Source organism: Falco rusticolus, chromosome 12, assembly GCF_015220075.1.
Source record: "Falco rusticolus isolate bFalRus1 chromosome 12, bFalRus1.pri, whole genome shotgun sequence".
Taxonomy (NCBI): Eukaryota; Metazoa; Chordata; class Aves; order Falconiformes; family Falconidae; genus Falco; species Falco rusticolus.
In genome coordinates this window covers 88,696-113,552 of record NC_051198.1, presented here as the reverse complement: position 1 = coordinate 113,552, position 24,857 = coordinate 88,696, and the positions used below count along the sequence as shown (strand labels likewise).

Genomic DNA, 24,857 nt, shown 5'->3' with positions numbered 1-24,857 from the left:
CTGGAAAGTATGCCATGGGGCAAGCAGGAAGAGGTTGTTTAGTGGACAAAAGGAAGAAGAAACTGTTTGGAAGGGTGCAGAGGACGGCACTAGCAGCAAACGTAACCCTCTTGGTACTGTGCCATGTTCAGCAAAGCTTAAGGACTGGATTTTCTGAGGCACTTGCTGTTTGCCTAACTGTGTGCTCCCATTGGAAAGAGTGATACGATGTCTGATGTGTCAGTGGTAACAGTCAGGCCACGCTTGCACGCTTTTCAGATGGTGTTTTCAGATACTTTCATTTCTGCATTTATGACTCAGCGATGAAAGAAGTGGGTAGACAGCTGCGACGCAGCAGATCTAAAAATCTAATGGGACTTAAATCTTTCCTGAGAGCACCATGCTGAAAGAAGTTCAAAGTAATTCCTCTTTATCCTTTAGTCTCTTAAAGGCTGCCAAAAGTGAGTAGGATCTGGAATCAAGGGGGGAAAGTAAGACTGCAGGCAAATGTGGTTGAGGCAAAGTGGTGACTAGCTGAAACCAGATGTAGAAAGATGAGTGTGTAAGTCTGGGGTTATGTTCCCACTTTAGATTAAGTCAAATAAATACACCATGCCTGATGCATGGACTGATTCACAGCTCTTGAAGATCTGAGTCTATTTGGGTAGTAGTTCCTTAAGCAGTTGCTGATCTTCTATGGCTTAATGCACTGTGAGGTGGAGTCTTTGGAAGGATGGCTGTGATTTTAACAGCATTGTTTTGTTAACCAGGATGAGGAGCATCAATACTATAAGGATGTAAATACGTGTATCAGATACAATCAGCCAAGGTTGCTGAAAACAGCTGTGACCTGTAGCACGTAAGCAGGTTGACAATGTTGAGAGCTGAAGAGTAACCTTTGCATGGCATGGTATCTATGGTGTGTTGTCTAGGAGAATGTCACTCTGTAAGTCAAAGCTACGAATGGGGAGGGCAGTTTGCCAGCTGTTTAGTAAGGACTACTAGGAAAAGAGCAGCCATACTGCACACGAGAGGGTCCACCCAGCCTGTTATCCTCCTCGTTATGACAAGGAAATGAGTTTATGACCCTGACCTCCAGATACTATGCCTTGCTTCTCAAGCTCATTTGCCTGTTCTTAAGGCATTGTTTCTGCCCCTGGATCCACAACTACACCACCCTTTCCCCTCGCACCCATGTGAGCCAGGGCTGTGCTGGGCTCTGGCTAGGTTTGGCTGTACCCAGGGAGGTGTGCTGGTGCTAGGGGCTGCAAAAGCTCACCTGCTGGAGGACATCAGAAAGTTCTGCAGGTCTGGGCTTGCGCTGCTGGCCAGGCTCTGGCCTCTTCTGTGCAGGTTTCCAAGAAGTTCAGGAAAGCACAGGTGGCTGGGACTGCCAGCCCAGGAGTGGGCAAGTGCTCAGCACCCTTATTCTTTAAGCTGCCCCAGCTGCAGGCATTGCAGGGTAGGTCCCAGGGGAAGGATGCTCTAGGGAGCCACATCCTCCTGCACCCCCTTGAGAAGGCATCAGTAGGAAAGGTGTAAAGGGTGCTGCCTTTGTGTCTTGGCTTGGGGGAAGCCTCTGAGGTGCAAAGTGTCTGATCCCATGGCCAGGTCTCAAGACTCAGACATTCCTCTCTCATGTCAACCGTTTTGCTGTGCTCTCTGCCTTACCAGGTGGCTGCTAGGCTCCCTCCCAGGCAGTCCCTGTGCTGAGCAGAGCAGGCCTGCATGGCACTGGCTGCTTGTCCTACTGCAAGCCATAGGGCAGTGACCCTCTGTGAACACCTGCTCTCCTGTCCACCAGTGGGTCTCTTGCACAGGTGATGTTCAGAGCCAGGGAACTGTACTTGACCTGTCCTCTCCCACCTATGGAAACCCAGGTCTCGAATTAGCACTGAGAGTGCAATGAGAGGCAAGGATTTGCCTGAAAGACAGGACTATAGTGCAGTCCATGACCTGTGCTGCTTTTCTGTAACTCCTGTTTAAATACTCCGGCTGACTGAGTGACTGTGCTGGGGGCAGGGTTTGAACAAAAATGGAGCATGAGGCAAAGGCAGCCCCACGGAGGGAGCTTGGTGCCCTGAGTCTAGCTGGCTGCTGCCATGGCCCAAGAGGAACAGCTATGCTATGGGCAAAGGCAGTGCGTTGTTCTACCCATACCATGAAATGAGGCCTTAAAACTGATGGTGCCTGATGTGACAAATGTAGCAACTGAACAAACTTAGATGCCTGAAATGGTATGTCAGCAGCTGGGGTGTAACTGAACCTTGTTGTGCTGTTCAGCATATTTGCACATCATTAATTCTGCTTATTGCCTTCACCTCCTATCTTCTTACTGGGAAGAGTAAAAATTTCCTTGAAGGAATTGGTGAGAGGTCTGTAACTGGTGGTAAATTAAATGGTATTCAATTTCTAATTTTGCAAGATGCATTAAGAGGCACATTGGGGGAGTAGTAAGCACAGTTCACCTGTGATCTCCTCCTTTGTTTTTGAAAAGTTAGTCACATATTTCTGCTTCCTTCTTAAGTTTTTCAAAAGAGTATTGTTTCCTGAAAAGGTTTGTGAACAGTCTTTCATGGCCCTTCTGCCTACATCTGTAATGAGTGTCTATCTTTGTAAGAATTTTTTTTGTTTTTTTAAGCTTGTTATGGGCAGAAATACTGTTGCTCACTGACATCATACTGGTGGCAACCATGCTTTCTTCAGGGGGGTGTAGCTCACAGAAACTCGTGTTCAGGTAGCAGATATAAAAGTAAAAACAGCATTTGAAGAAAAAGGAGGTTGATGAGGGAATGTTTGTTATTTCTAAGCTTTTTCAAATGCTTTAATTAAAAACAATAAAATATAGAAATATGACACTGTGAAGAGTGACTTCTCATTTCTGCTGTATGCATTACTTATTTTCTACAAGTAATGTGCCCTTGCATTATTTGAATAAATACTAAAAAAAAGACTGTAAATGCTTTCTGCAGCCAGAAGAATGATGGAAGTTAGAATCCTTTGTGCATCATCCCTTTGCTTTTTCGGTTGTAGATACAGCTGTGCTAACACAATACAACGTTTGAGTTGAGAGTTCTGCCTGGCACCAATGATAGTTTTCAGACTGAGGCTCTTATTTGATAGATCTTTCAAAGTGATACTGTGCTTAGTAGTGTCTGTGTCCCTGGAAGTAGCTTTTCAATTAATTTCTCAGAGGAAATACTTTCAAAAGGAAAAGCTAAATTTTGCCAAGAATCAAATAAGGTCAGAATAATTAGACAAACCAGAGCTTTGTAGGTTAGATAGGAACCTAACCCTCTCTATGAGGTAGTGCAAATGTGCTGGAGAGCAGGAAAAATGAAATGCATGAGGATGCTTAAATTTGCTGAGAATCTGAAGTTCTGTATAAATCTCTTAGCATATTTTCAAGCGGTAGGATTGCATTTTTAAGGTTTTTTTTCACATTAAAAAATAAAATAAAATGTATTTATCTTTCCTTTGTCTAGTTTCCAGTTTAACCCCACCATAAAATGAGTTCACTGAATTAATTGTAATGCTTTTATGCTATAAACTGCTATTATATTTTGATTACAATATGGTGCTATTCCATGGGGTTTCAAGCACGTACCTAGTAGGCTCTACGCAGCTTCCGTACATTGCTTTTTATGAGACCGTAGTGACTGTATTTCAGCTCTTTACTGTACTCTGCTACTGGCAAAGTGGATGGCCTAAGGGCTACGTTGACAGGTATCAATCTGTGTTAGTCTTCTGACATCAGCTGACCTTTGCCAGTTTATACTTAAGACCTGGACTGGTATTTTCTCCTGTTCTTCCTTGGCTGCAGAATAGTAAAACCATTTTTTGTTTGCCTAAAGTAGTGTCTGTGAATGTCTATGCTCAGTGGTTGCGTGGTCTTTACAGACTGAGGATGAAAGAGGACAGATGGTTTCTTCAGTGGGATAATTTATGCTTAAAATACAAAAAAGTGGGTTCTTCTGATTCTGTTGATTGGCCAGCAGAAGGAAGGCTGCCAATCTCTTCCTTTAGTGACAGCATTAATGGAGTCTTGCATCTATCCTTTTGTCAGTATCTGTAAAGAGAGACTCTTTTCCTCAGTCAGATCTTGTTATGTTGACAAAGAGATTAATATCATAGGAGCTAGGGAACAGAAAGCCGGTGCAGCTGTATAGCATCGGTTCCTTAGGAAACGGAGCAGAGGTGGGTTAAGAAGGATTGTGGGCAGGGAATTCTTAAGTTCCCCGGATTGCTGTGGCCTTTGCTTTCCAGCTCAGGGGAGGAATGCAGACTGTCTCATCTTTGCTAGGACTTCTAGCTAGAGAAAATGGGGTGTTTTGCTTTGTAAAAGCAAGACTGGAATGAGAGGATTAAAGGGAAGGATCCTGAGAAGTCCAGGAAGACAGTGATTGGCACTACTGTAGTTAAGTATACGACCATATGAAACGCTAAATAAAATTGCAGGATGGGGAGGGGGTGGAAAGTAGGAGCTATTTTGAGAAGATGTCAGAAGCCTCATTTACATCCAGGTACCTGAATGGTGGTTTGGTGTTTCTGTGTAAATGAAAGCCAGGAGGAGGGGGGAATGGAAGAAAGAAGATGCAAAGCACCAGTTTTTTTGAAACATACTGCTTGTGTGGATGTCAGCATCCACGGAGTAGCATTGCATTTCAGAGAAACTTGCCAAGCAGACAAACAATTCCTTTTCCTTACTCTGTTCTGTCCTTGACACACACGAGCTTTGTCTGGGGTTTGAGGAGTTGTGGGGAGATGGTGCTGTGTACAGGACAGACTCGTGCTGCTGGAAGTGAGCCACCCACGTATCAGGGTGGCAGACAGTGGTCTAGAACCTGCTGCCCTTTGTGAGTGGAGAGCTGTGGAAACTGCTATGTAGGTGAAGTACTGTCCACTTAAACAGGGAAGAGGCTACCTTCCAGATGGCTAGGCAGAAGTTCACATGAATTATACAATGAGTTGGCTCCTGCAGCTTGATGGCATTTTCAAATGGGTTTCTGAGGAGTCACCCAGGCAATGTCTAAGTACATCTGCCGAGACTCTGCCTCAGTCCTTAAAACACAGAGGAAGGAGAAAATGCTCATCTGCAAGGTACATACAGAAAACAAAATGCTTTGCTGTCTTTCTCAGCCCAGCTTCCTAATCAAAGGAAGGAGAGGTTTTGGTTCTGACAGCTTTGCACTGTCCAAACTCAACACAGACAACTTCAGAACAGTGGTTTGTCAGCCTGTTTTGGCTCTGAACAAGCATCAGGTGTGGACAGCTATGCAGAGAAACAAGACCTGACAACAGGTTTGGTTTTTGCAGTAGTTTCTGTGCACGGTGTGGAGGTACCTCCAAGTGCCAAGGTGGGACATGCATAGGGGCCCGCTCTTAGCTTTTGGAGTGTTTTACCCATGCCCTGGCCATCTGGTTTTATCAGCAGATCATAATGTCTATTTGCATATTGGATGGCATATGCACCAGAAAAACCCAACAAATGCAAAAAACCCCTCCGAACAGCATTGTTTCCAACTGTGCTGATTTAATCAGAAATGCTAAAACCTCATCAAATATCTAATAGTATTTAGGTTACCCTGAGTGAGTTTGAAATTACACTGTAACCGCCAAGGGTAGCGTGGATTGATTCACTGGCCGTGTGGAGAGCAGACACGAGCAAGGACCTGAGCTCAGCTGAGGCTCACAGTTGTGGTCATACAGACAGCAATAATATTACATAAATAATAACAGCTATGGAAAACTTTAGAGCTTCAGAACCTGTTACAAGCAAAATAATTGGTGTCTTGTTTGAGGCTTTCTTCTTTTAGTCATACTGCTTTTTGAAGGGCAAATTGTACGTTTGCGTTCTGTATGTTTGAGTGTGGACGTTTACAAACTTCTGTTTTGTAAAAAGATGAATGTAAAAATCGTGGCATGGTCTCATTTTGATAATAGGATTGCATGCGGGCATCCTTGTGGTTAAATTAAACAATATATTTAAAAACATTAGATTTCCTGTGAGGGGGTCATTGTTTGCCAATTGAATGATTAATAACTAGAGACTGGAGATGCATGTACAACTGTGTAAACTTGCTTATGAACCCCTGATGTAACTCATTTAAAATCTGTGTGTTCTTTCCGTAGAATTGAATTTGGTGTAGCCATTAAGAGGATAGCATCAACTTGGAAAATTAAACTTTTATTCTAATTTCTTTTTGGGTTTATTGGGTCTCCATCCACCTCAAGTCTTTCAGGTGCAAGTTCCTTTTTCAGAATTCATTGAAAGAAAACATATTTATAATTAAAAAACTGTTGTTATATGGCAACTTTCAGATTGTTTAGGACAGCTAATATCAAATAATAAAAGTCTTTAAGATGTCTGATGCTCCCCAGAGTAGAACAACTGTTCTGTACCCTTGTGCATATGCCAAATGAGGACATGGAGCTCAACTGATTTAATGGCACCTGCAAACACACCTACTTCACTGGACTTCAGCCACTTAGAGGACTGGTGCAAATCAAGTTATTTAGAAAGACGTGTAAATAAAGCAACACAGATCCCAATGCTTTAGAGCCCCATCAAGAACGTATTCCTTTAAATACGCTGATTTACAAAGAAGGTTTGGGGGTTTTGTGTTGTTTGGTGGGTTTTTTTTCCCCCACAGCACTGATTTTGTCTTCCCTTGGTTGTCCTCTAGTGTTTGGCTTTCACAAGAATGCAGAATTCAGGGTTTTTCCTTAAACCCTCAAAGTCTGCAAACTGCCTGGAAAACAGGCTGGTTCCTGAGCTTCCTGGCGTGGCTTGCTTTTTAACCAGACCCTAAGTAGAAAAATGTAGCCTTTTCTGGAGCTGATGTGGTATGACTCCTGGCAGCAGGGTGAACAATTTAAAACCTCCTGCTATGCTTTTAAAACCAAGATAAAATGTTTCTTTGTTCCTGCTTCTACCTCTCACCCCTTGTCTATACTTGTGCTTACCAAGGCTTTTCATTAACCCTTTTTTCTGTTAAGCTCCTCCTTCCTCCTTGGCTCTATTTACCCTTGTGATGCCCTCTCAAAAGGCATTTTAGAGGGGAGAAGAAGAGAGGGAGAGAGTGTGTATGTAATTGGTTTTTTTTTATTGTTTGGCATTCTCAGTGCCAGCTGCTTTCTTTTGCTCAAGCTCCATCTGCAGCCATGCCATTAAATTTGGTTTTCGCTTGTTAACTGAACTTCCAACATACTACCCTGCTATGTGGTCAGTAAATATGGAGTGATGAGAAGAGTTAGGCTATTTACATGGAATTATAAGCTCACTGTTAAAAATCCTAGGACTTATTATCAGTGGAACTTGGCTCTGTTTAGTTCAGAAGTTTGTTCACCAGATTACTGGTGTGAAGTCCTTGTGACTTGAGAGGAACTAACCTAATCAGCTGCAGACCACCTCCATCATATTTCCTATTATGTGCATAGATTCTAGTTACGACCTGTAGTATATTCTTCTGGGTGTTTTAAAACTGTTCATTTGGTTACCTGAGAGTGGGAAATACAACTTCTCCTAACTGCATCTTCAGTTTCTCACTTGGACTTGTCTCTTGGAAGACTTAATTGCATTTTAGGAAATTCAAGCAGGATTTTTTTTGGGAATGTTCAGGGGTTTTTTTGTTTGGGTTTTTTTTTTTTGTGGGGGGTTTGGGGGATTGGCTTTTTACATTCATAGTAATGTATTTTCTCCCTCTTGTGTGATTTTTTTAAAATATTTTCCCTCCTGGTCAGCCCTTATTAGTACTGTAATATTTGAGCTGATAGTAGTGACATCTAACATTTAGTTATATTTGTACTTCAGGCTGAGGTCAAGCAACAAAGCGATTGTTATGTTGTAGCATTCTTTTTCTAATGAGCATATTAAAATCTGCTCACAGCTACAGGATCAGCTGTTGAAGAGGAAGGGAGAAACATGGTACTGTGAGTTAGCACTGTCTTTTTGGAGCTATTTATGGAAAAAAAATAGACTGACGGGGTATGTCAGGACCCTGGTAAGAAATAAGTGGCACAGTGGTGTTGACGGAAAGGGTTTTGGCATAAGTCTTGTTGTGACTGTTTCTGTGACCTTAGAAAGGAAATTCCTACAGACTGGACCTACACCATTTAAAAAATGTCCCTGCTCTTAGGAGTTCAAGGCACACAGTGGAGTCTTCCCGGGGAAGATGTCATCTTTGACAATGAAAGCCCATTGTCTGGACAAAAGAGGAAGCTTCTTTAAGGTAAATGGGATATTTATACAGGACAAAGAGCATGTTTTATGTGAAATGAGTGCTGCGGAATGTGCAGTACAGTCCATGTTATGTAGCAAATCTTTTCTGTAAATGGGAAAGTGTTTCACTGAGCATCTCTTTTTTACAGGTGGTATTTGTGGTTAGATTGCCACCAGTTATTTCACGTGTATAGTGTTTTCCTATACGTGGAATAGAGTATTTGGTGTAAAACAGCTTGTGACTTTCTTTTGCTGCTAATGCTGAGAACATAAGCTTTATTATGCATAGGCATAAGATTATTAGATCTTTCATTACTGGATTTATGTAATTTAAGTTGCAGTACAGGTTTATGTTTTCCCCTTACTGCGGTTGAAACTTGTTTTTTTTTTCCTTGCCTATTTAAGAAGATTGGCAGGGGCTTTGTAGAGGAATGAAGCATGGGTTAATTAATCTTGATAACTGTACCAGCATGGTGGGCTGGCTTCAGGGCGGGGGTGGGTTGGCTGTTGGTAGACAAGGTGCAGCTGTGGCTGGTTCCGTTAATTGGTTTGGACAGCCAAGGAAGAGGGAGCCGCCAAGGACGAGGGAGGAGGGGAGAAGCAGATGAGAAGAGGGAGAGCGTTTGCCCTGGGGGAGGGAGGAGAGACAGGAGAAGGCAGCAGAGGACTGGCCTGAAGAGTATGTTGGTATGTGATGGTAAAAGACCTTGTTGCAGCTGGCTGGTTTGGAGAGTGCTGCGACAGGGCTCCTTGTTTGTTTGTAGTCTGAACACTCACAAAACTCCTATATTTGTATTCTCAATGTGTCTTTCAGTCCTTTTTGTGTTTTGGTGTTTTTACTTTGTTGATTTTGTTTTGCTTTTCTTTTGGGTTTTGTTTGTTTTCTTTTTTTAAAGTCTAAGTGCATCTTGTTTGAAATACACAAGAAGCTGGTCCTTAGCTCACTGCCATTACTCTTACAAAATCCAGAAAGGCAGATGTCTGCATCTTCAGGTGCCTACATACCTTAAAGGAGTCTAGCGCCTTTCTCCTTTGAGATACTCAGCCCAGTCTCCTGGATGATACAGGCACAGAAAGCTACTGGTTCTGTCTGGCTATGGGCGTGCTTGCAGAGAGAAAACCGAAATAATGAAGTTTAGTATTTGTGTTATGGGACCTGTTTTGAGATGCCGTGTGGCTTACAGAACACCTAATACAGTATGTTCCATTGAGAAATACGTTTCAGGTGAGAGCTCTTCTGTCTTTTACCAGTTCGATTCCATCACAGAATAGAGCTGATGTATGGCAATGCACGAAAAGGGCCGGGAAGGCAGGATGCAACACGTGCTCCCCTTGTGCCTATGGGAAGCACCTGGGAGCACAGGCACAGGTGGAGGCCTCTCCAGGCTTGAGGTGGTACTCAGAGCTGCAGGGAGGTTGAAGCACCTTCAAATATTCCCTGGAACTCTTTAGAAATGCTTTATTCCCTGGGTGTGAACACCTGATTTTTATTATTTTTTTCTGCCCCACTAACCTTATTACAGCTGGAAAATGGAACCTTGAGGAACTGCACAAGAAAGGATGTACTTCAGATTGGCTGCCTGCAGTTATTAGATTTTGTGCATCTTCTGTGATCATTTTCACTTCTACACAGTTATAAATCCCTTCTGTGTCCAGGTTCTTATGTCAAGGATTGAACCTGATGACTTAATTTTGCTTTTTCCCAGTATTTCCTGCAGTGTTAACTTGCATGATTGGCTCCAGATTTGCTCAGCAGCAGTAAGTTAGTTTGGCCATGCACTGCAAAACCAAGCATGGATCACCATGTCCTCTCTTCCGCCTCCTGTTCCAAATGAGGTTTTCTTAAGGCTTTAGGGGCTGCCGTGAGCTTACTATTTTCTAGGGGAACGTGGGGATGTGTTTTGGTATTTTTTATGTGACAGAGAGAGACTTTAAGCAGTGCAGAGATTTTGGAGAACAGTCATCTTTCAGGTTGGCATGACAAAAAGTGGAGGTGCAGTAGGAGTTACCAGCATGGTTTTCAAAAGACAACCAAATCCTACTGACTGTATATTTATATGTAATGGAGGGGGTCTGAAGGCAGTGTTTATTGTAGGGCAGGCGGTACTTAACATTTTCTTCGAGAGAAAAGAACTAGTTGATATGAAATGTAGTTAACAAAGTCTTCGTGTGCACTGTGTGAGTACAGCTGTGGACACCATATACTTCTAGAGAGCAGGACAGGGACAGTAGTGTCCAGGCAGTGCTACTGTATTGAAAATACGCTGACCTACCAGATTCTGGTCCTACCACTGGCCAGGAAGATATATGTATTTTTCGTGATGTGAGGAACAGAGTGAACTGTCACATGGACCAGCTTGGGATCAGGGTTCAATACAAGAGTTGAACTTGTCTGTTCTGCACTAGGATTTTGCTGTAATGCTGGGGTCACAGTAGCTGTCTTGCTGGACAAGGTTTTGCTCTAAGGAGCAAGCAAAATTTACGGATGATTCTGAGCACTGAATTAGCTTCCCTTAGAATATTCATTGCCTGCTGTAGTTTCTTCTAGTGAAAGATGCCAATACTTGCTGACATCTCAGCTTATAGTAAGAAAAAGCATACTGCCTTTTTATTTTTCTGGTATTGCAGCAAATGTGATTGACCAGCCAAAGCTCTTAAGTAGTGACAAGCAGCTGCTGCTTTACTGACTCCTGCCTGCTCTGCTGCTCCTCTGCTGTCCTCACAGGTCCCATGCTGCACATTTCAAGCGTTGCTGTTTCCCTTTCCTCTGGGACAGAAATGCCCTTCTTTTGCTGCCTGAATCTGACCCTTGAAGGGGTAGGGGGGTGGGTGTTCTAGCAGATGATAAATACACTCATGATAGGGTACAGGCAAAGGGCAACCAAGTAAGTGGTGGCAGGTGCCTTTAGCGCATGGAGAGCTATAATGAGCGCTGCTGTAGTGTGCAGGACCAGTTTCTCTGCAGCTTCATAGTACTGTTCATAGTGACATGTAAACACGTTTGTTTTGTGACTTGTGTGTTTTCTTCATCTTAAGGCAGTCTTACAAGGCCAGTTGTTAGGAAATGAATGATCAGCACTGCAGTGACAGCATGTCTTCCTCTTCGGCTCACTCAGAGCTTCATATGATCAGCAATAAATGAGGTCTCCTGCTGACAGGAACTGCTTCTCAGTTTTGCAGAACACTTCTGCTGTGTCTCATACCTCATTAGCACAAACATTAGCCTTGAATTGGCAGTCCATAGCCACATAGGGAGAATGGTCATCTATTCAAATCGTAGCAAGAAATGGTGTTGGTCATGAGGAATGTTTTTAGGTTGTCACTTAGGCGTGTGCTGAAGGAATTGTGATGTCAGTGGGACTGTAAGCAAGTGCCTATGTCATTTTCTGCAGTCCTTTGGTATCTGCCTGTGTAAGTAATTCTTGTGTGGAGAATAGATGCTGGAATAGCTGTTTTGTGCACCTTCTGTTTATGATGTTATGGTTGTAGCTACTCAAAATGATTAGGAATGCAGTATGCCTGAGCAACTTCAGGACACCAGACTCCTAAGGCCGTAAGAAACATTGTCAATTAAGAAACTAAGGTTGTCCTAAATTTGGCGAAGACAGTCTGGCAGGGGAATGGCCTGAAGAATAGTGGGGATAAAAGATGCCTCAAAGCTACCTTTTCAGACCTCTCACCATCCCTGGGAAGTTGCACCGTTGGACCACCATTCTAAATTGGAATGCTGATTGAATGAAAAAAAAAGTGCTGAATTGGAAACCGCAGGTGGGCAGTGTCCCCAGCCTGTGCACATACACTGTGCCGGTGTCTGTGTATGCGCATTTGCATGTGCAGTGAAATTGCCTTCTCCTTTCCCTCCTTCACATTTGTAGAATTATGACAATGGTTACACTTGCTACAGCTGGATGAGTGAGTGAAGAAAACATTTGGCTCATCAGATCTTTTCAGTTTACATTATTTTAATTTGCCTTGTCTGTGTTTAAGAGACCTAGTAATTAAGATACAGCCTCTTACCCATGCTGACCTGTCAGAATGCTCTCCCAGATGCACACTGTGTACTTCTGTATATGGTTCTGGTATTATGCTGTTACTTTACAGTTGCCCAAGAAACCTTTGGCACGCTGGCATGCAGTTTCTCAGGGCACTTAAATCCTCATAATGAGTATCTTGCTGTTCTCAGAAACATTTATGAGAAAATTCATTGACAGATACCAGTGGGAAATTTCAACTTTTCTTTCTGGTTCATAAACAGTTCCCATTGCTGTATCTTCTAACCATCTTAGTTTTTCTCATGTTCATTCTTTTGACTGTTAGTACAGCAGGGAAAACTGTATTGTCCACTTTTTACAAAGAGCACAGGCCTGTAGTTTTATAGGCTAAATTCTGCGGAGTCTTCATACCTTGCAATTGATGAAGGCTCAGAGCCAGCAAGCAGTAAAAATGAAGCAAAGATGAAGTTAGGCTTGGGTAATTCTGAGGCTGAATAGCTTGCCAGTGGTTACAGATGGAGTCTGTGGTTACCAAATACATGTCTCTGAGAAGCATCCTTTTTACTGAACCATCTTCCTCACCAAAATGTTCCAGTCTTTATTGAACTAGCATCAGAGATTTTTACAGCAATAAAGCTTTTCCATCCCAAAATCAAACATCAGGTAAAATTTTGTTCCTTGCTGATGAACAAGACACTGAATAATGTTAGTGGTCTTGAGAATTGATAGTTCACTGTGCAAAATAACCAGAAATTGCAGCCATGTATCAAAATATTAGATTGTATTCAGACGTTTGGACAAGTCCAGAAATAGCATTCCTAGTTTGGCTTGCATCTGGCACTTCACCACCTCGTCACACAGGGTGCTCTTTGAGGGCAACTATGCTCTGCTTATCAAAACAGGAAGGAATAAGAAGTGACACCAAAAAGGATGCAGGTCTCCAGAAAGAATGAAAAATGAGATGCTGGCAGGAAGGTGGGGTGGTAAGTGCTGAGGCTCATTTGTCCAGTCTGATACTGATCCTTGGTGTCTTCAGCCTGTGTTCCCTTACCAGATTAGAAGCACTGATCTTACCTTTTCCTCTTTAGCTGTTGTAAATCTCGGGGCTTGGAAATGTTCTGCAGTGGTCACCTTGGCTGACTTCTGGTCTCAGAAAGATGGCAGCTTTGTTAATTCCCTGTACAAGCTTATTTACATTTTAACACAGAAAACAGGAATTCAGTTGTCATGCAGCTATGGATGAGTGATTTTTTTTTTTTTTTTTTTTTTTTCCTAAAAATATCCTGAAACACACTTCAAGTCAAATCCATCTGTCTTCCTCTTGGGACTGGGAAACTCTTCATGAGTTGAATGAGTAAGCAGACCTGTAGCTATGCTGGGCTTCTGACAGAGGCACCAGGCTGTGCCTGGTCCTGGGCATGTCCTTTCCCTGATGCACAGCAGTGATGCATGTGTAGGCAGAGCAGCTTCAGAGGGGTGACTGTAGCACCTTGGGATTGTGTTGCTTCTGGTGAACACATTTGCTTTGATTTTTGCTGTTCATGACATCCTGAGAGATGTAAAACATAAAGATGGAATATATGTATGCTGGTGAGAGAGTGCTGGAGAGCTGAGGAGTTTGTGGTTTGTCTGTAGGAATTACATTGTCACCCCTGCCTGGCCAGCTTCTGGAAGCTGAGATCAGTCTTGTTGAACAAAGAATCAGTTGACAATAAGCATAGCATGACACATTGTGAAAGGAAACATTGTGGTTTGAGATGTTTGCATTTTTTCATTTATGGATTTTAGGAATGTAAATAGTTATTACATGGGTATTTGTGGCAATCTAATGTTTGGGATAGGTTTGGTTAGGTAATGCTGTACTGGGCTGCTCTGTGAATTCATGCAGAGTCACAATTATTATTTGGGTTTAGAGTGCTTATATTTTAATTTATTTTAAACTTAGAGAACAGTGCTTTATTAGACATAAACTTCAAAGGAAACATATTAGACACAAAAGTGGCTTATGTTATATAAGGTCTGCTTTTGATTTGGGATTTTTTTAATGTTAAATAATCTACCACCTGAGATATGTCATACTTTGAAATAAGTTTATTTTCACGTAAACCTCTTTCTGTAGCATAGCAGGATAATACATATTTCATAGTCCTAAATAATCTGTGACAGATATCTTCAGGTTGCTTCTTAAGTCTTGGGGTTCATGTATGTTGCTTTACACTAATAGGGTCTTCTGACAAATATATCCATCCGCTTCAGTTGTATTTTCCTTTGGAAGCTGCCGATTACCATCTTGATTTCAAGTCTGTTGAAACCAATGAGTGAATTTTCCCATTATCTCCAGCAAAAAAGGAATGACACTCTTTGCAAATAGAGAAATCTGTTCAAAGAATTCAAATATTCTGAACCCTCTGGTAAGAAGGCGGCAGCCTTGCACTGCTGCTTGTTTTCTAGGGTTGGATCTAATATAGTACACACCCAGGATCCTTCCTGCATTTTGTGGAAACATATTATTAACAGCTCATCTTGTATAATGCTAATCATACAGACATCACATGCACTGTATAATGACCAGAAATGTCACTGATTCTAAAGACTTTGGAAATTATATCATAAAATCATGAGTACGCCTTATGTTATTTGATAGAAAATTATGTCAGGTGCTTTTGTGACAGTGTGTGTCAGTTAATTGCAAGACATACCTGAATGATGCAACTCCAAAAGACTTTTTAAATCAGGAGAAGAGTGACTTCTCTTCACATTAAGAAGATTTTAAGGAAAATTAGTTGTTGTTTGCAGAAAATATTGGCAATTTATTTAAAAAAATAAAAAGAGGTTTTAATTACTACAGATAAATGTTTTAGTTCAGGTGCAATAGCTTCTGGTAGCTGATGAGTTGTAGTTTGATGGTGGAGTGTGTTCCATCCTGGGGGACTCTAAGCCAGGTTCAGGTTTGATGCTAGGCTCTTGACCTAGTTTCCTTGTCCAGGTTGTTCTGACTTTTCATAGACTAAGGAAAGACTGCCTTCTGTTATGGGGCATATGTAGCACACCCAAGAAACCTGGCCTGTAGCCTGTAGAAGAGAATGTGAGCATAAGACTGCTTGAAACATGCCATTATAAGTTTTCATTAGAAAAAGAAAAAAATAAAATTGCTAAACACAGGAAAATTCCTTTCAGGAACGACAGTTTCTGACAAGTTCCCTTCAAGGCAGACACACAAATTAAGAAGTGTTAAGATTACAATGTCTTCAAGGTAAAACTTTCTTGCAGCACTTGCCTTATGCTATTCTGATTTAAAATGTTAAAAAAACCCCAACCTTTTGAAATATTTGTTTTCAAGACCTTTAATCTTACATAAGCAAGTACCCTTCCCAGGCAAAAATGTAAAAAGCAGTTGTGTTAAAGTGGCTGAGCATGGAAGTTTCTTGTAGTTAATTTTGTATGGCTGCCAAAGATAAATTGGATATTGGAAAGCATCAGAAAACACGCGGCCATGGTTAGTTTTTAGGTACAAGTAAACAAAAGAGTAACCAAGGAACTGCAGTGTAAGAAGGTTATACAGTGCTTCAACTCCTTTGCATTGTAGATCCATCCTATCTTCTGGGGTCAAACCGATATAAGAAATGAAGTGTGGAGTGACAGCCTGAATTTGTGAGCATGTTACTGTGCTGTTAGTACCAGTTGGGTTAGAATTCTTTGCTGTAGTGCCCAGAGATTTTGTTTTCTGGGAGGGAGTTGTTCAGTGAGTATGTTTTAGTTGTTGTCGGGGTTTTTTCTTTTCCTTTTTTTTTTTTTCTTTTTTAACTTCGGTCAAAGCTAGTTAACACAGTTAGGCCAGTTAATGACCAGATAGCAACACAGCAAGCAGGTGTTGAGGCACTGACAGCTCATGGATGCTTCTGTGGAGAGCTCCTTGCATTGTGTACTTTTCAAGGAAAGATGCCAAAAAACTCTTCTTGTTGTATAAACTGCTGCCCTGTGAGCCAGTTACTCTTCTAGATGTGTCGGAGAACAGGGCTCACTCACTGCTGTGATGATTCTTTATGGCCGCAGTTGGTCTTGTGGGAGTAAAGACTGAGGTGATGTTTGCCCGGGAAGAGGAGCTACACAGAGCCGATTCATCGTGTCCTTGCATCTAGCAGCTGGTTTGTGGGGAGCAGCAGCTTAGGTTTCATACAGTTGCTGGTGTAGAAAGTTTTGTAGAGATAGAAGTGTGGGCTGCAATGCTGGCAGCTTATGACTCAAAAGCAGCTGCACATGTAAGAGAGGGTTGCTCCGCTTCCAGTTTCCCCTTTCTGTCTTTGAAGCAGAAGCATGTGCTTCCCACACCACTTCTTGTGATACCTGGTGCCTCGTGCCTCTGAGCAGCTGCCAAAATCTTCCCCTTGCCATCTTTACAGCTCCTGTGAGTTACTGCGCTTGAAGGCACCAGGCACTGCTGAGGTGGGTGTGCGGCAAGCGCCGGGCTGCCCCCTGCACCTGCTCCTGTGGCACCTCGGCCCCTGCCTCGCCTCGGGCACAGCTCCAGGGCCCTGACCGCCAGGCAGAGGCCAAGAGCTGGGTGGAGCACGGGCTTGCCCTCCCCTTGCTCCTGATCAGCTTCCCTGCATGGGCGGTTGATCTCTTTGGAGAAGGCAGGGACTGCCAGGCAGTGTGTCTCCTGCTCTGCTTGAATCTCAAGCAAACGGCTGATGCTGGAAGGAAGACTGTTGAAACATCTCTTTGCCAGGCAGAACTGACAATTGCTTTCAGTGGTTTGATGTTAGTCCCTTGAAAAGTAATAGGTGGCCAGTCCCAGCTTGATTATTCTGCAATTGACTGTCATTTAGGTGCTTGCGTGATTGGCCTTAGGTTTTTCTGTGCTCCCTGCAATGGTAGGAGCTGGGGGGGTGGGCAGGGTGGTGTTCCTCTGGTTTCGGGTCCTCCCAGGGCCCTTTGCGATGCCCCCGTCAGCCCCTGCAGTGGCAGAGCAGATGGGGAGGCTGGTGTGGCGTGGTGAGGCAGTGCATGTAGCACTGGAGTAGAGTTACACTGGTAATTCAGTGAAAAGGCTGTTTTGCTGACTATTCAATATTGCAGGCGGCAGACCTGTTACCTGCAATAGATCTGTTTCATTATCAGACTAAATCCCTGAATAGTGTTTAATAATATGTAGAGCTTCAGGTAGTGGTTTCAATCGTGAATTCATATTTTTAACAATCAAATGTAGTTGCAGATCATTGTGAATCCGTTGCCATCTATAATAATGCTCCAGGTGCTGACACGTGTGCTGGTAGCCAGCCAGTGCCTTCCTTCAGAGATGGCTCCAGGTAACCTGTGACAGGAAGCCATAACATATTCACAGTTGCCTAAATTGCTCATATTCATGACTATTTGGTGCTTGAAAAACTTCACACTCTCACAGTGAAGTCAATTAAAATTTGTAAGTCTTGTGTTTGCAGACTTGAAAAAGGGGCTAAGGGGCAGGGAGGTGGTGAGATGTGTGCCAAGATATGTAGGTAAAGATGTGAAGGATAAGGGAGTAAAAAAAGTGAACAGGTTACTGTGCTGAGCAATTACACACTGTTTTAAGGAACAGAAATCAAAAGTGTCAGCAGAATGAGAAAGGATCACAGAATGGTTTGGGTTGGAAGGGACCTTGAAGACCACTTCGTTCCAACCCCCTCCTTGGGCAGGGACACCTTCCACCAGCCCAGGTTGCTCCACACCCCATCCAGCCTGGCCTTGAACTTCCAGGGATGGGGCACCCACAGCCTCTCCAGGCAGCCTGTGCCAGTGCCTCACCACCCTCTCCGTGAAGAATTTCTTCCCAACATCTAACCCGAATCTCCCGTCTTTCAGGCTGAAGCCGTTCCCCCTTGCCCTGTCGCTACATGCCCTTGTAAGAAGCCCCTCTCCAGCTGTCCTGTAGCCCCCTTTAGGCACCGGGAGCTGCTCCCAGGTCTCCCCGAAGCCTTCTCTGCCCCAGGCTGAACAGCCCCAGCTCCCTCAGCCTGTCCTCACAGGAGAGGGGCTCCAGCCCTCTGGTCACCTTCGTGGCCTCCTCTGGGCTCACTCCACCAGGTCCATGTCCCCCTGATGATGGGGGCCTGGAGCTGGATGCAGTGCTGCAGATAAGGATAAGAAGGCTACAAAAGCTGTAGAGACTTAGCAAGACCTGTGTCAGCAGAGTGTATCTTACTTAGCAATAATGACATGTATGGTTGTGTTTGACAATCTCGTTGGATTTACCAAACCTAATAATGGATGAAGACTGAGGAAATTTAGCAGGTACTTAAAACTGAGTATTTTTTCCTTCTGTTTTGACACTGGAACTTCTTGGTGAAGAAAGCCCTTTGGCTGTGTGTTCACTGTGATGTGCCATCAGTTAGGAAATGTGATTTTAATCCAGTAAGAGGAAATGCTAACGTAAGTAATAGATAGGCTGGAATTAAACCGGGAATGGATTTTGCTCACCGAAGGTATGCTCTGTGTTTTCCATATACTTGTCACACTCCTTTATAAAAAAAATTAGCAAATTACCTTTTTCTTTCTGAACATACATTTATTAGCGTTTTTTGACTTGCATTTTGACATCTTGATACAAATAACAAGAAATCCATTCTGTCAGTATTTTAGAATGCCAGTAGTTATTTAGAACTGACTTTAAGAAGGCACATTCATATTTGAAACTGAATGGTTTAAAAGTGATTATTATATCTAGAGACTGCAATAGGTTGCTCATTAGAGATTTAGGCCTAATGGAGCCGACCTTCCCATTTCTACTACTTAGTCACAGCTTGAAAGAGAAATACAATTTTTCTGTCTTTTTACACTTGTCAGCTTCTCTGTTTTGAATTGACTATTGAATCGAATTAGTGGACCTGTCTCCCTCTGCCCCTTCTCCACCCCCCTCCCCCCCTTTACAGGTACAGAAGGATTGCTGTTAAAAAAAATCTGCTAAGTACATCAGCTGTAGTTTGGGTTTGTAGCCAGAGACTTTCCATAGATAATTGCTTTCTTTTTCTTTAAAACCCGAACACGAATCCACATGACTAAAAAAAATTATTTAAATTTCATTCTTTTAATGGTTGACTTGAAACCTTGGCATGGCTTGTCATAATGTCAGGTGTTACTTTAAAAAGGAAAATATTTATTTAAATATCCTTGGAGTTGTTTCTTAGATGGTCACATGCAGACACCTGCTCTGAATACAGTGCAAGATAGGGCTGTGCAGCTTTTTATTCCCTGTGGAGTCTGGCAGTTGTGGGGTTTTTTTGTTTGGGTTTTTTTTTTTTCATTAGTAAGCATCGGCCCAAAAGCCTGTTCCCTGCTACTGAGCAGATGGCTGGAAGACCCAAGTGATCTGAATTCCAGAAGTTCCTGGTCAGATTGCAGAGTTCTAGGTGGCTGGTTTGGGGTGCCTAAATTATTAGGCACAGGTTCTCTGTTCCAAGGTCAGCACAAACAACAAAAAACCCTGGGCTGTTTGCTGGGGCGGCTGACCAACCAGGCATAGTTTCACATTGGGGCTGACGGGATCTACTGGTTTGCTGGCAGAGGCAGGTGTACTCCCAGCCTGGTGCTGTCCTCTGTTTTCCTGGTGTCTGCTCTGGAGCTTGTCTGACCCCCTCAGAGCATAGGTCCAGGTCACTAAACCGGCAGAAAACTAACCAAAATATGAAGAGAAAAAGTTTTCCAACCTTTTAGGGAGCTGAACCAGCTAACAGGGCTAGATGAACAGCCAAGCCAGTTCGAGGGCAGAAGTGGAACCTCCCTGTTAGGTGCCAGTACACCATAGCATGAGACTCCCCCTCCATCAGGTCAGTAAGCATTGCAGTTGTGTGTTTTTTCAGAGGATTACAAGAATAAATCCATAAAGGATGATAATACTAACGGGTAGAGGCTTTCGAAGAGAAAAACCAATGCAGTCTGATCTGTACGATGCAGTTGGCTGCGTACTGGCTAGAGCCTGGCACTGCTTCACACTCCCTCAGCTTAGAGCTTCCCCTGCAGGCGATGCTGCTGCCTGTGACCTGTGTCAGACCTGCCTGGTGACTGTGCTGGCTTTCTAGTGAGGCTCAGCTGACAGCAGTGGCACTTGCTGTTTTCACTGTGTAAAGCAAACGTGGGGGCTGTGGCTTCACCCCATATGCAAAAGGAGGAGCGAATTTACCTGTGCCTAGCAAGGTGCTCGGTGGCTTTTTCTCGGAGGTGCGGTTCCATGGGGGTGCTGAGTGCTGTGGTAAGTTGTGAGGCTGCTTGGCCAGGATGGCGCGGGTTCTTCCTGCTGCTCTTTCTCATGGTCAGGAAGGCATTGCTCACGTCTTCCTGCAGTGACTCAGGGGCTGTTTGAGAGTCAGCAGGAGGAAGATCTTTGTAAACTGTAATGCCAGTCGTACAGTACGGCTGGGGCAGAAAGAAGGAATGTCCTTGGCAGAAAGGAGCCTATGGGATGGACGTAGCACATTGTAACTGCTTCTTGCTTAAGATATACTTGGTGGAGTTGGCCTGTTGTAAACGGGGATTGAAACTTCTTTTGAATTGATCAGGATAATGCTGCATAGCAAAGGAGTGTGTGAGTGTCTGAGGTAGAGGAATGCTGATAAAACAGCATAGGGAAATGTTGCCTGCAATTCTTTGAGATGGCTGCTGTACTCAGCTGCATAATGCGAGTGGGACTCGGGGTCATGTCTTCCGGGCAACTGGAGACTCTTTGAACTTGGACTGGAAAGCGGTCTTTTCTTCATCTGCCAAGATTTTTGTTTGCTTGCTCCGAGATGCAGTGGTGGTGGTAGTGGAGATGGCCTCGCTGCAAACCTTTTCATTAGGTTTCACTAAGGGCAGCAGAGAGGGAATGCTGCCGGGGTTTATATACTGTTGTGGCATGTTATGTCAAGCAAACTGGATGCCGTTGCAGCAAAGAATGCCCAAGGTGGTGTGTCTTGCAAACTTCATACTTGGTTTTTGCTCAGCAAAATGAATTCCTGACTTCTGGCTAGAAAATGCTGTACTACTTGGGATACAGCCCTGGTGCTGATCTCACCCACTTTAAAATGAGTTCTTGCCCTCGTATCCAAAATTAGGATTGTGTTCCACCTTAGCTGAAGTGTTACAAGGCAGTTCTCTTTTACTTGAATCAGTCTGTTCAAGTGCAGTTGTGAAAAGCAGCCACCCATTTCTTTCTTGCCTTGTTACTTTTCATCCTCCACAATATTGTAATGCTGGCTTAGTGTCCCTTCTGAAACAACTCTTGCAGATGGAACCCTTCTAATTATATTTTTGAGAAAGTGAATGCTACAAACAATCAAATCATTAAGTTCCTCTAACCCAGGGGTCCTCAAACTATGGCCCCCCAGGGTCCTCAATCGGGCCCTCAGTATTTACAGAACACCCCCCCCCCCCCCGCCCCGCTGGGTGTTGGGCGGGGAAACCAAGCAGCCGCAGATGACGTCCTGCTACTTCATCCGCACGCCGGCCCCTCTGTTCAAAAAGTTGAGGCCCCCTGTTGTTCTAAGCTGTTGTACAATATGTTGAGGCTGCAGATTTAATATATTTAAATAAAAAAGCTAGCCAACCTGGAAGGTTTTGTACTGGCATAAACCAGGAATTATTCTTCCTCTGAGAATGATTTTAAGAGGCCGCAACCCTTACTTTTTCCTTTTCAAGGGGAAGTCCAAATAGGATGCGATTTAAAAAACAACCAAGCCAAAACCAAAAAGTTTGTAATCTCTGGTGCTAACTTGCCCAGACTTCTTTTCCATGCCTCTTCCACTCACTTGATGTCATACTGTTTTTGTTCCTTTCTAGCTCATTGACACAATTGCATCAGAAATCGGAGAACTGAAACAGGAGATGGTACAGACAGATCTCACAGTGGAAGAAAAATCTGCTGATTTGCGAAGGTGATTAAAATGTTTATTTTCATAGTTACTGGAAGTGTACTGTGACAGGAATGTTATCCTTGTGCATTCTTCTTGAGTAGCTTATGTCCTAGCATTTTTCATCCTAGCAGCATAAGCGTGTGGATAATCTTGCTTTTGATTAAAGGAATTTGCCTTTGTGCAGGAAGAGTTCCTAGAGATTCAGTTGTTCTGTGTATTTGCCTTAATATCTTGCAAAAGCAACTGGACTTCAGTTCCTTGTTACAAACTTCGGATAATGATGAACATGTAAAGCAGGAAACTACTAATGTTATTCCCATTGTCTATGGCAATGAGCTTTGGTTTCATGCTGTAAAGACTGAAAATATCCATTGCTTCAAGTGGCTTTGTGAAGATTCCACGTACAATAACATGATTTATGTTCTCAAGTTAGGAAGTAAAATTTTGGCTATTACTAGCTGATGCTATATGTGGGTTGTGTGTTCATAAGGTTCATTTTTATGGGAGTAACTTGCACATAAAAAAAAAATAATTAAGTAGATGGGGGCATTTCCTTAACCTTAAAATTGAGGTGCATATTACAGCACAGATAAAAGTTCTGGCCTTTTAAAATAGATCATGCCACATAGGTGTGGACTTAAGAAATTTGTAAGGTTAAACTTGTACCTTTTAAGCGGGCATAGCAGGACCCCAGCTTTCTGGCTTTGCTGTGGCTATTGTGCTTAATGGGTAAATGTCTGTTAAACTGACATCTGGAGGACAGTCAATACTTGAACCATTGTGTTAACCAGAGAACACTTTTTTTTTTTACTTATTGTTGAAATCTTTGTTGCAAGAGGAAAGCAACCAGTGCTGGTGTCCTGTTTTATCTGTCTGCCAGTTCTGGAGCTGGTGGGCTTTTTTCAAGTCAGTGAGTTAATGAAGTGGGTAATAGTTTGTTATTTAGAATTCCATGTATGGGTTTTAGCTTTTATTCTTTTTATAGTAGCTTTTGAGATGGGCTAAAACTTAGTACAATATAAATTTAATTATTTTAAATAAAACATTGAACAGCACCTTTATTGCCCAAGTGGTAAAGAACATTAGACAGCTAACTAAAATCCTTGGCTATGCTGCCCCCGGTTGCACATTATTCAAGTTCTAAAGCTTTTGAAAGCACAGTTCTTTTATGGAGCAGAAAGGGTACTTTCTCCATCTAGGTGGATTCAGCTAATTAATTTCAATGATCATTAGCTACTTTTCAGGGAAAAAAAGGCCTCTGGTATCTTTGAACACAGTATATGCATGAAAGACTAACATCTATCTGTACTAAAACCTTGGTGGAAATGCTTAGCTAGAAACAGTCAATTGTCTCCCCATTTTACAGACACGGGGGGGGGTGTGTTTAACTGATTTTTTTAAAGGGATTTTTTTAACTGAATTTGTTAATTTTGAGTTCAAAACATATTTTGATTAATTAAAACATGTAAGTAAAGCTGACCTAACAAAGCAAGTAATGCAATTTCCATGACTACATAACTGACTTCAAGTTGAAATAATAGCCATCCAAGAAAAAAGAAAATAATTCTTTTCTGTCACTTTTAAGATGATAAATGAAAAAAAAATATGAAATCTGATTATCTTAAAGGTCTTTTCCAATGTGAAGGATTCTAGGATTCTATGAATTAACATCAATTTTTGTATGACTACAACTACGTGCTTCTGTGTGAGGAAGAAGTTGTTGAAGTTGGTATAAATTATATAACTAGTTGTGCACCCATACCTTTTGTTAATATAGAACTACAGAGCAAGATTACAGTAATTGCAACGGATGTTTTCCAGGTTCATGTTGAAACTAGACTCCCCACAAAGATGTGTTTACTATCGTAACTTTTTTTCTTTGTAGTTAGCTTAAAACTTTGCAATGAATGTAGGTTGCTTTTATTATTGTGCTTTCTGCTGTTTAGAAGTTGATATGTTGATGTGGCATTTGGATTTGCATCTAAAGAAATTTGAGCTAAAAGGGATGTCTGATCTTCCTTGCTCCTTTTTCACCTCGGCATATATTCACATGCACCCATGACAGTTTTAGAAAAGCAGCAGTTCCAAGAGCTCTCAACTGTATTCAGAAAAAGAAGTACACAAAATCGTGTGTCTGCAGCTTCAGCGTTGCAGTGTGTGAGTTTTGTTTGGTTTTGTTGGTGTGTTAGTTTTGGTTTGGCTTTTTTGGTGTGCGTTTTTTTTGTGGTTGTGTGGTGACTTTCAGATTTATACTCCTCCTCCAAGTCAGACTTTGGACTCGTCTCCCCTTTCTACATCTGTGGGCCAAGTCAGTATTGAGAATGATTCAAAGTAACTGGGCCTACAGCTTTGGCTTGTAAGCATGGAAAAGCCAGGCGAAAAAGAGGCTTGTAAAAATTGTTTTAAGTGAGATGCTCATGCCACCTGTTTCAATATTCCATGGTGTTTTAAAGCCTGGACTCTTTCCCAGTGCAGACACGTATCTCAGTAATGCAAATGAATGGAGTTGTCAGAAAAGGGCATAAATGGGATAAATTTCTGACCTGCACTGTACTGGTTTGAAATGGTTAAGTAGAGAGTTTCTGTGTGGAATGGCAGCCCAGGTCCATGTAGGATGAGGGAGCAACATGATGTAGCTAGTTGCATCCAGATGGTCTTTTAGAAGGCACTTGGGTTCCCTGCATTGCCTTTGTGAATGGCTCTGCAGAGTAAGAAGCTGACCCTCTGAAAGCTGTGGTCTTTCTGGAGCATTTGGTGCCTGTGAGGTGGTTCAGGGATGCTTTGCTGGTGGTGGCAGCTGCT

At 42.7% G+C, this 24,857-nt stretch overlaps 1 protein-coding gene across 1 annotated transcript in view; it reads left to right on the top strand.

Moving 5' to 3' along the window:
• The window catches only part of RIN2 (Ras and Rab interactor 2), an 81,931-nt gene that overhangs the window by 21,400 nt on the left and 35,674 nt on the right, over positions 1 to 24,857 (top strand). The window contains 2 exon segments of the mRNA XM_037406037.1: positions 8,118 to 8,210; positions 21,982 to 22,076. Of these exon segments, the coding sequence (XP_037261934.1) occupies positions 8,118 to 8,210; positions 21,982 to 22,076 (188 nt within the window).